The following is a 12,300-nucleotide window of genomic DNA, read 5'->3' as shown; positions in this document are numbered from 1 at the left end:
AATATTTTTAAATACCATGTTTAAACCAAAAAGTTAATGTCACTCAGTATACCTAATACAAGCTAGTCTCTCTATATTCAGTTCTCCTTACCTTATCTCTTTGTATAATGACTAAAATCTGTTTGAAACATCAGGTTCCACCATGCCTCCTAAGTGCAAAGTCCCTTAAAAAGAATAGACTGTCATTTCTGGGTTACCATTATATAAGCTTCACTTTTACCATTAGGAATGAAAAATAGCAGTGAAAAAAATATATATTGAATTCTGTAGCTAAATAAAAATTCTCTAAAATAATTTTTTGCGTTTTAGTAATTTTCTAAAGAACCAGACAATTTCTCCTACCAGTGGCTTAAGTAAATAACATGTCACTATTACATCATTACAAAGCTATTTTGTATCATCTTGTATATCCTACATCTATTCCCAGTTTATTTGCATTTCCTTAAGAAGAATAACAGTAGCGATAGCAAAAACAGCTAAGAAACAGTAATAATAAAAATAACCCCAGCCTATTATTTAAATGTGCCAGAAATAATGTAATGTGCATTTTCTACATCACCTCATTTAATCCTCACACCTGTGAAGTAAGCATATTACCAGGCTTTTATTTTATTCTACATATGGAAAATTGAGGCTAGTAGGTGATAAAGTCCAGATTCAAATCCAAACCTAGGGTTGTGAAAATAAACACTAGTTATAAAATGTTTTTCTTGATGATACATTTAAGCTTTAGTTTATTAAACACTAACAGATTTTGTTGTGATTGAGTTTTTAAATTTAAAAAATGATCTTTTTTCTTCTCTTTAGTCTTTCATCTGACCATCAAAAGAAAAAAGTCAGCTGTTCAAACAGCTGAAAAAAAGTAAAAAAAGATATATAAGGGAGTTACTGGGAACAGTTAATCTGAGACAAATACCATAAATACGGGATAGCATTTACTTTGCACATCTGCCAAAACAAGTCTTTAATTTCATTGACCCCCATGTGCAGTCTGTGGTCAACACTGCTTCACAGCTACCCATTAAAACACAGATAATGCAATCCCTTTCTACAGGACAAATGTTTCCAGGTCTTCCAATTAGTTAATTATTGTAATAGCAGCAGTCAACAGAATGCCCCGAATTTTTAGCTACAATGTCCTGCAGTTTATTTTTCATCCATACAAATTTAGTTTATCTTCTGTGAGGATATTTTTCAAACACTTTAATGTAATCCTTCGTAAGGATTCCTTGTTTGCTCTATTGACTGCTTTAAATAAGGTTAGTTTTGTTTTCTTGCCCCTGTGTGTTATGTTAAGCCCTTTTATAACATTTCTTCAGGTGTATATAGGGTGCTGGATATTTTGGGAGTAACTTTGCTACACAGTATTACTAAGTTTTTTCCAAAGGTACACTTTGAAGAATACATTTAAGACCATCTTTTCAATAGCTCTAGTTTTCTCATACATAAAAACATAGATAAACCCTTTCCTTGTTTCCAAAGTGCTTCCAGGATATTTAGACTTCTGGCATGTCAATATTCTGGCATGTCTTTACCTGCAATTTCAGTCTTTATCATCTCCTAACATCCTTTAAAAAGAACCTTCTTTGAAGCTCTTATGATCTACTGCGTGGTGAAGATTCCTCACGTTGATATTCCCCTGACACTTGTAGCCAGAACTATACCTTTGCCCTTGGCTTGGAATGAGTTCTCTACCTGTTTACCCAACTTTTGAGTGTGAGTGTGTGTGTGTATATGTCTGTGTATTTTTTTCTAGGTATGCTGATTTGTTCCTCAATGTTTGTCTGAAGCATATTCATATTTTCCACAGAACCTGCCACATAGTAGGCACCAAATAAATGTATGTGCTTTCAAATGAGTGCTAAGGACTATTTCTTTGAAAAGGTTATTTTCTCTGATATTGCCTTTAAAGAAAATACTTAAATTGCTTTTGAAATTGCAAATTACATTTTTATTAACATTAAAAAATAAATCTTGCCATATTCTCTTTAGAATTGCAACTTTAAATTGTTTCATATTAAAAAATCAGACAGGATATTGACATTTTTTTCTTGTATACACATTCACATTTTTAGTGACATGTGCACATGCATACACAGACATGCTTGTCAGCAAATTTTTCCCTTCAGGTTTTCTTGGAGAGGAATAATGAGATGATGTTTATTCACCCAGACCAAGAAATCTTGGTTTTTTCTTCTTCTAGTTGTTATCCTGATACTAAACACAGTCACTTGTCTTGACCCCAAAACAACTGTTTGCTGAGCTTTTTTTCACTTCTTTTGCTTTGATGTTTAGGCCACAAATGGAAATTTGTGGGATGAGTGTTTGCATTCTATAATAAGCTGTAGATATTCAGCAGCTCTCTAAAAATGTAGTGACCGAGGACTAAACACACTTCCCAATATATTAAAATCATCTGATCCCCACAGAATTAGTGGAATGTTTGCCTTTCTTGTCTTGGATGATTTTTTTCTTTTGCATACCACATAATAATTGGGTCATCTTACGCTCACAGTCAGCAAACAACTCCTCCTCTAAATATTTTCTCACATAACCGATTTGTAAGCCAAGCCTCGCGAATTGTGTACATTGCGATCACTCACAGTCCTCTAATGGTATTTAGCAAAATAGTTAATTCACTTTTTATTTTAATGGAAGTCTCTTGGGAAGTACACACTATTTGTCTTTATGAACAGTGAAGTCAATTATTTTCCATTTGTTTGTTTTTAATTTTTGTAGTACTGGAGAAAATGAAACTGGGTTTGGCCCATCAAGATGTTTGGTTCAGTAAGAAAAACCACATTAGAAGCAACCAGTGTGTATAATGAAGACTTCCAAGTGACAAAGAAGAGAATGGCACATGTTTCCTTGGATGAGGAACATTGCTAAATACAGTCTTAAAGGATTTGTTTTAAAATACTGTATATATTTGTTACATAATGTATACATTATAAATGAGAAGCTTATTTCTGGACAGTGTATATTTTATGGGAATTCTGGAGAAATTTTATGTTGAGATTCTGAATTCAAAATTTTATGATTTTTTTTTGTTTGTTTTGTTTTTTCCCTTCTGGCAGTAATGGGGTTTGAACTCAGGGGTTTGCGCTTGGTAGGCAGGTGATCTACCACTTGAGACATACCTCCAGTACTTTTTGCTCTGGTTATAGAGTCTCAGTTTTTGCCCATGCTGGCCTAGACCACAGTCTCCCTATTTTAGGCTGCCCCCCCCTTGCTGGGGTGACAGGTATACACCACTTATGTCCACCTTTTTTTCTAGTGAGATGGGAGTCTCAAGAACTTTTATTTTCCCTGGCTGAGCAGGAACAAGAATCCTCCCAATCTCATCTTTCTACATAGCTTGGGATGACATGCACATGCCACCACGCCCAGCTGTTGTTGGTTGAGATAGGGTCTTATGAACTGTTTGCGCTAGCTTCGAACCCATCATCGTATCAATCTCAGCCTCTCAAATACCCAGGATTACAGGCATGGGCCATAAGCATGTGGCTTCATATCTTTACATTAGGACTGTAGTTATATGAATTTGGATTAACATCTTAGATTAGAAGGTGTTTCTGCCCCTCTTCTTCCCTCTTTCCCATCCCTATTTTAATTCATGTTTTACTTAATTTACATTGTTTTCATTAAAATTTACTTAACAATTGATACATTGTGGCTCTTTTTTTTTTTTTTTTTACAATTGAAGACTTGTTTTTAAAAGCCACTGTCTAGGGGTGACGAGTGGTACACCTCATAGGTGCAGGCAATGTGAGGGTCCCAGCATTGATCCTGTGTGCTCCCTGCCTTGCTTCTGTCTGCCATTTCTGTTGGCAGTCCTGAGCAGTTTTGTCTTAGGCCATTGAATTTTGTGTGAGGAGCCATCCAGAAGCAGTTGCAGTTCAAATGGAGCCATGCTTCCCTGTGTGGAGCTAGAGAGGTGGGTGGATTAAGGGTGTGGAGAAGCAAGTCATTTTCTCTTAATTATACATATTGGAGTTTTTTGAAAACTCTGGTTCCTGGCTCAATTAATTTGTAAGTATAGCCAGGTGCCAGTGGCTCATGCTTGTAACCCTGGCTACTCAAGAGGCAGAGATCTGGAGGATCATGGTTTGAAGCCAGCCTGGGCAAATAGTTCGCAAGACCCTATCTTGAAAATACCCATCCATCATGGAAAAAGGGCAGCAGAGTGGCTCAAGGTGTAGTGAGTTCAAGCCCCACTACTACCAAAAAAAAAAAAAGTATATAAACAGAATGTGAAGATGTACCTAGCTATCTGGCTAATAAAATAATATTATCACAAATGTTAGTGCTGAGCATAAGGTATTTTTACATTCATGTGAAACAATGTAAATTATCTTTCTGCAATAAATTTTTTTTGATTCAAACTGAATCTTCAAAAGCTTTTTGAAATAACTCATGTAGACCTGTTCATATAATATAGCCTTTCTGTTTTGAGCAAAATAATATTTTGTCTTTTAACACTAGAAGTCCCACTAATCTGTCCAGCTTTTTGGCCTTGTGGTACTGTGGGGAATAAAAGGAGCATTCCACAAATGATATGAGCAACACAGTGATATGTTTGCAGATTTATACATTGCATAGTTATATGACCTTGACTTGGTAGAAAATGAATATTTCATTCTTTTGATGCTGAATAAATATTGAATATCAAATGGCAGGGGAAATGAAGGTTAAATTGTAGTATAGTTCATGAGAATTCCATCAATTATGTTTATTTGTCACAAAATTCTTATCTCTGAGCTTGCCTCTAGAGTGAGGTTACCAGCTGGAAAGCAAGTATATAACTGTAAGTAGTATCCTAAAGGCCTATGGAATGTGACTTGTATTCCATAAAGATGGAAAGACCCTTGTGAACCATCTTAAGAGAGTTTGCATCTAAACTAATTGGCAAGTTCCATCCTCTTATCTTTTTCTTTCCTTCCTATCCTTATGTTATTTTTCTGTGGCCCAAAAGTTTTCAACCTTTTATATATTTTTGCTGTTTTTATTTCTGTAGGCACCTCCTCCAAGTCTTTTCTACATGGCCTTGGTGATACTCTCTACTTTCTATACTCCTGGAATTACTTACAGCTTTTAAATTATATAGTTAAGTTAGTATTTTTATTATTCTTGCATCGATATCTCCTATTTCAGGGATTGGCAGGCTTTTTCAATAAAGCTAAATCCTTAGCTTTGGGAAGCTCCTGGTCTCTGTAGGAACAACTCATGTCCGCTGTAATAACAGAGGCATAGCCATAAATAAAACAAACAAGTCAGCATGATCAGATGGGACTCTGGCCATAATTTGCTGACCCTGTTTTTGTTTCTTATAAGACAAAATTATAGCATCAAGGTAAGCAATGATGAGTAAGGTATGTTTATCATGAATAACCTTGTGTTCTGGGTAACCTTAATAAGAGTAATAAGTGATCTCCACATCTCCAGTATACAGTGGTATACCAGGGACAGTGCAATATTCTGTTACACAAAAGGAGGAAGAATGGGAAGCACAAAGAAATCACTATTCCTCAGAATTTTTAATTCTTACAAGGAACCCCAACCCTGGGGGTAGGGAATGTTCCTTGATTATGGTTTGGTTCTGCTCTCTGGGAGTATCTCCCCTTTTCATAGTGCTTTAAGCAATAAAAACAGGCTTGATAAGTCAACGTTTCTTTCTGAAATGGCCTCATCACCAACAGCCAGTGTACTTTTAGTAAAACCATAGCCACTGTCCATCAGATATTTGCCTTTCTTACTCAGTACATGTCTTTTCCTAGAAAGCTTTCTGCCTTTTAAAATTCTTGGCCAAAATGTCCCTTTTAAATGTAACTAATAGATTGGGTTTGATATTTTCAAAAAAGCCTAACAAAAACTTAGTGCACAAATACTAGAATTCTACTCCTGGGTATTTATCCAAGAAAAAATGAAAACATGTCCATGAAAGACTTGCACATTAATTTTCTTTAATAAAAAATAAGTGAAACAACTAAAATGACCATCAAGTGATGAATAGCTAAAAATAAGGTGGTATGTCATACAATTCAGCAAAAGCGAACAAACGTCTGATGAAAACTTGGATGAACCTCAAAATGCTGTGTTAATATTTTAAAGGTGCCAGACAGAAAAGAACACATACTATTCTTTCCAAAAAGGCAAATCTTTTGAGACAAAAAAGCAAATTAGAGGTTGCAAGTTGCCAAGGACAGGATTGAGTACAGAGAAAAGGGTATATAGAGAGCTTTATGAAGTGATGAAAATGCTCTAAAACTTGACATAGGTGATGGTTGCATTTACAAAAATGAAATACTGATTTTCTATTCAGCAGGAGGCAGACAGAAGTGGCAGGAGAACTGGAAAGACTCTGCCTCAGTCCACAACAGCCTGTGGTTCCTACAGGTACTTCCACTCTGGGTGTAGCTTATTAGCTTCCTTGTAGCTTCTGCTGGGTCTTCCCCTGGTTTCCTGGGTCATTGCCATCATGCCTCTCTCCCATCATCATGTGTGCTGCAAGGCTTTATGGCATATCTGAAGGCAGTTGTAAAGACCAACCCAGCCAAGCATGGGAAATAGTAGAGTTGGTAAGGCAAGGGAGGAGTAGGGCCATGTATGCCCATGTTCATGAGGAGTTGGTAGGTCATAGAGCCCAGTCACAAAAGTCCAGTTTCTAAGAGGAATCAGGATTTTTAAAGATCTTATTTAAGCCTTTACATAAGTGGAAACATAAAGTTACCAATTCAGAAAAGTATGATTGTAAAATGGAGCCAGGGGCATATAACAGACAAAGCTTAAAAAAGAAAAGGCTGAGCAGATGGTGTGGCTTAGAAGATAAGAGTGTCGGCCTAGCAAGCATGAGACCATGAGGAGAAACCCCAATGTCACCAGAAAAAAGGCCGAAGAAAAACAAAATTCCCAAAAATTAGCTGAGACAGCGGTTGAGGAAAAAGATGAATTTAAGGGAATTTTCTTACCAGGGAAATTATCTTACCAGGTAAGGTAATTCCTTCATTTCTAGCTGTAAGACTATTCCTTTGTGTCTATGATTAAGAAGCATGATGAACCTGTAAAATAGTTGAAATATATTAAATGAAACTCAGATTTTGGAGAGCTCCTAAGTTACATATTTGAGTTCCACATTGGGCCTGATGAATGTTTTAATACAGTGTGCTGATGAAGTCATCATTAAACTAAAGTCTTCACCAGAATTTAAATCAAATCCTTACCTTTCTTGAGAATTTGAGATTTAGAGCTGCATAGAATGTTAAGTAAATTATAACAAAAGAAAAAGTATGACTGTGAAAACCATTAAAAAAAAGAAATACTTCCATACAAATAAAAGGGGAAATAGACCAAAAAGAAATAACAATTATCAACCTATATGCACCCAATATCAATGCACCCAATTTCATCAAACATACCCTTAAGGACCTAAAAGCATATATTAACTCCAACACAGTGGTAGTGGGAGACTTTAACACCCCACTATCATCAATAGACAGGTCATCCAAACAAAAGTCAATAAAGAAATCCTAGATCTAAAACATACCATAGATCAAATGGACCTAATTGATTTCTACAGAACATTTCATCCAACTTCTACACAATATACATTTTTCTCAGCAGCCCACGGAACCTTCTCCAAAATAGATCATATCCTAGGGCACAAAGTAAGCCTCAGCAAATATAAGAAAATAGAAATTATGCCGTGCATTCTATCTGATCGCAATGCATTAAAACTAGAAGTCAACAACAAAAATAAAGACAAAAACATGCAAGCAGTTGGAAACTGAACAATTCATTGCTTAATGAAAAATGGGTCATTGCTGAAATAAAAGAGGAAATTAAAAAGTTCCTGGAAGTCAATGAAAATGAAAACACAACCTACCAGAACCTATGGGACACAGCAAAGGCAGTCCTGAGAGGAAAGTTTATAGCCATAAGTGCATATATTAAAAAGACTGAAAGATCCCAAATTAATGACCTAATGATACATCTCAAACTCCTAGAAAAACAAGAACAAGCAAATCCCAAAACAAATAGGAGAGAAATAATAAAAATAAGAGCTGAAATCAATGAAATACAAACCAAAGAAAAAGAAACCATACAAAGAATTAATGAAACAAAAAATGGTTCTTTGAAAAAATAAACAAGATCGATAGACCCCTGGCAAACCTGACTAAAATGAGAGAAAAAACCCAAATCAGTAAAATCAGGAATGCAAAAGGAGTGATAAAAACAAACACCATGGAAGTCCAGGAAATCATCAGAGACTACTTTGAGAAGCTATATTCAAATGAATTTGAAAATCTTGAAGAAATAGACAAATTTCTAGATACTTATGATCATCCAAAACTGAAACAAGAGGACATTAATTATCTGAATAGACCTTTAACACAAAATGAAATTGAAGTAGCAATCAAGAGTCTCCCCACAAACAAAAGTCCAGGACCTGATGGATTCTCTGCTGAATTCTATCAGACCTTTAAAGAAGAACTAACACCAACCCTCCTTAAACTGTTCCATGAAATAGAAAGGGAAGGAAAACTGCCTAACACATTTTATGAAGCCAGATTTTACACTTATTCCACAACCAGGCAAAGACACCTCCAAAAAGAGGAACTATAGGCCAATCTCCTTCATGAACATTGATGCAAAAATCCTCAATAAAATAATGGGAAACTGAATTCAACAACATATCAAAAAGATCACTCACCACGACCAAGTAGGCTTCATCCCAGGAATGCAGGGGTGGTTCAACATACGAAAATCAAAAAACATAATAAACCATATTAACAGAAGCAAAGACAAAAACCACTTGATCATCTCAATAGATGCAGAAAAAGCCTTTGTTAAGATCCAACACCATTTCATGATAAAAGCTCTAAGAAAACTAGGAATAGAAGGAAAGTACCTCAACATTATAAAAGCTATATATGACAAACCTACAGCCAGCATTATACTAAATGGTGAAAAACTGAAACCAATCCCTCTAAAATCAGGAACTAGACAAGGATGCCCATCATCTCCACTCCTATTCAACATAGTACTGGAATTCCTAGCCAGAGCAATTAAGCAAGAAGAAAGAATAAAAGGAATACAAATAGGTAAAGAAACTGTCAAAATATCCCTATTTGCAGACAATATGATCCTATACCTTAAAGACCCAAAAAACCCTACTCAAAAGCTCCTAGACACCATCCACAGCTATAGCAAGGTGGCAGTATATAAAATCAACATAAAAAAGTCATTAGCGTTTCTATACACTAATAATGAACAAACTGAGAAAGAATATATGAAACAATTCAATTTACAATAGCCTCAAAAAAAAAATCAAATACCTAGGAGTAAACTTAACAAAGGATGTGAGTGACCTCTACAAGGAAAACTATAAACCCCTGAAGAAAGAGATTGAGGAAGACTATAGAAAGTGGAGAGCTCTCCCATGCTCATGGATTGGTAGAATCAAAATAGTAAAAATGGCTATACTCCCCAAAGCAATCTACATGTTTAATGCAATTCCCATCAAAATACCAACGACATTCATCACAGAGATTGAAAAATCTTCCCTAAAGTTCATTTGGAAACACAAGAGACCATGAATAGCCAAGGCAATACTGAGCAAAAAGAACAACACTGGAGGTATCACAATACCTGACTTCAAACTATATTACAAAGCAATAGCAATAAAAACTGCATGGTACTGGCACAAAAACAGACATGAAGACCTTTGGAACAGAGTAGAGGTCCCAGATATGAAGCCACACAACTATAACCAACTTGTCTTTGACAAAGGAGCTAAAAATATACGATGGAGAAAAGACAGCCTCTTCAACAAAAACTGCTGGGAAAACTGGTTAGCAGTCTGCAAAAATCTGAAACTAGATTCATGTTTGTCACCCTATATCAGTATTAATTCAAAATGAATCAAGGACAGTAATATCAGACCACAAACTCTGAAGTTGGTACAGGAAAGACTAAGAAATACTTTGGAACTAATAGGTATAGGCAAGGACTTTCTCAATGGAACCCCAGCAGCTCAGCAACTAAGAGATAGCATAGATAAATGGGACTTCATAAAACTAAAAAGCTTCTGCTCAACAAAAGAAATGGTCTCTAAACTGAAGAGACCACCCACAGAGTGGGTGAAAATATTTGCCAGCTACATATCAGACAAAATACTGATAACCAGAATATACAGGGAACTCAAAAAACTAAACTATTCTAAAATTAATGAACCAATAAAGAAATGGGCACGTGAACTAAACAGAACTTTCTCAAAAGAAGAAATTCAAATGGCCAAAAAACACATGAAAAAATGCTCACCATCTCTATCCATTAAGGAAATGCAAATCAAAACCACACTAAGATTCCACCTCACCCCTGTTAGAATAGCCATCATTAGAAACACCACCAACAACAGATGTTCGTGAGGATGTGGGGAAAAAGGAACCCTAATCCACTGCTGGTGGGAATGTAAACTAGTACAACCACTCTGGAAAAATATTTGGAGGCTTCTTAAAAATCTAAACATAGATCTACCATTTGATCCAGCAATCCCACTCTTGGGGATATACCCAAAAGACTGTGACACAGGTTACTCCAGAGGCACCTGCACACCCATGTTTATTGAAGCACTATTCATAATAACCAAGTTATGGAAACAGCCAAGATGCCTCACTATTGATGAGTGGATTAAGAAAATGTGGTATTTATACACAATGGAATACTCAGCCACGAAGAAGAATGAAATTTTATCATTTGCGGGTAAATGGAAGGAACTGGAGAAGATCATCCTAAGCAAGGTCAGCCAGGCCCAGAAGACCAAAAATCCTATGTTCTCCCTCATATGTGGACTTTAGATCAAGGGCAAACACAACAAGAGGATTGGACTTTGATCACATGATGAGGGGAGAGCACACAAGGGAGGTATGAGGATAGGCAAGAAACCAAAAAAAAAAAAAAAAAAACAAGATAGCCTTTGATGTCCTCAATGCAAAGGAACTAATGCAGAAACTTTAAAGTGACAGAGGCCAATAGGAGAAGGGGACCAGGAACTAGAGAAAAGGTTAGTTTGAAAAGAATTAGCTTAGAAGGTAACACACATGTACAGGAAAGCAATGCAAGTCAACTCCCTGTATAGCTATCCTTATCTCAACTAGCAAAAACCCTTGGTCCTTCCTATTACTGCTTATACTCTCTTCAACAAAACTAGAGATGAGGGCAAAATAGTTTCTGCTTGGTAGTGAGGGGGTAGGGGTGAAAAGGAGGGGATGGGGGAAATGGGAGGGTGCAGGGGGAAGGAAGGAGAAAAGACCCAAACATTGTGTTCACATATGAATAAAAGAAATTTTTTTAAAAAGAAGAAATACCATGGAAATGGGAAAATTCAAAGTGAAATTATCCTTGCTAAGGACTGTAAGTCAGATATTACATGATGATATATTCACTAAGTCAGTATTTTTCCTGACAGAAGTTTTTTGTTTCCTGAGAGGGATCTGGTAATGAATATAAAAGGACATTTGATGAGGATGCAGAGGGAAAATTTACAAAAATTCTTTAAGAATATGAAGAATTTTTAGCTAAACTATAACTTATTGTGTATAACCTTGATTATAACAGTTGAAAGGCAACAGCTATTTATAGAGTTCTATGTCTATTTTCTTGATGGAGATAGTTTTGCAATATACCAAGAAAGCTTAAAATTAATGATAAAACTCTAACCTTATTGTTATTATTATTTTCTGCAAGACATGGAGAATACATTAATGTCCATATAGCAGATTAGTTTGTTCCTATCTCCTTAGCTTGTATGAAGTACAAGTACCTCTGATTACAACTGCAAAAATTATTTGACCTACTAATGAGGATAAATATTAGCAAATATATATTTTGGTCATTTGATTTTCTTCTCTGCTAGAACTAGATGTGTCTTATTCTTCTAAGCAATGTGGTGACTTATTAAACTAAGGTAGTTTGCTTTTTTAATCAATTACTAGTCTACATTGAAGAATTTCCATTAAAGTGACAGTTAATGTTAACTTTGCTTTTTATGGTTTTTTAATGTGACAGTAATCTATAATTAAACTGTCATTGTGAGATATTTACTACTGCACTATAAATATAATGTTCTTAAATGTTTGTATAATATACTATGTAAGGTGCCTAAGCACATTTCCTTTAGGGTAAAGCCTATCTTATTTTTCATTGAAATGTTCATTTATATTTTTAATACCATTCAGCAAGCTTTGTTCATGTTCGTTTCTGGCTCTGAAATGTCAAAAGTAAAATAAAGGGAAGAAGTAT

At 35.5% G+C, this 12,300-nt stretch overlaps 1 protein-coding gene across 13 annotated transcripts in view; it reads left to right on the top strand.

Annotated features, from left to right (window-relative positions):
- The window catches only part of Pik3c3 (phosphatidylinositol 3-kinase catalytic subunit type 3), a 333,132-nt gene that overhangs the window by 113,604 nt on the left and 207,228 nt on the right, over positions 1-12,300 (top strand). For 7 of the 13 annotated variants that reach the window (XR_012447049.1, XR_012447051.1, XR_012447052.1 and 4 more), the window contains one exon: positions 6,323-6,396. The exons of 2 other annotated variants lie outside the window; for them this stretch is intronic. Coding sequence is in view for 7 of the 11 variants with exons in the window: in XM_074069908.1 (XP_073926009.1) it covers positions 6,323-6,396 (74 nt within the window). In the remaining 4 variants the exon portion in view is untranslated. Of the gene's footprint in view, positions 1-2,739; positions 6,397-12,300 lie in introns of those variants that run through there. 4 more of the 13 variants (XR_012447053.1, XM_074069909.1, XM_074069915.1 and 1 more) reach the window with 2 other exon arrangements.

The sequence above is a fragment of the Castor canadensis genome, chromosome 4 (assembly GCF_047511655.1).
Source record: "Castor canadensis chromosome 4, mCasCan1.hap1v2, whole genome shotgun sequence".
NCBI lineage: Eukaryota > Metazoa > Chordata > Mammalia > Rodentia > Castoridae > Castor > Castor canadensis.
Note: the sequence above shows the minus strand (reverse complement) of the source record. Positions and strands in the feature narration are given on the sequence as shown.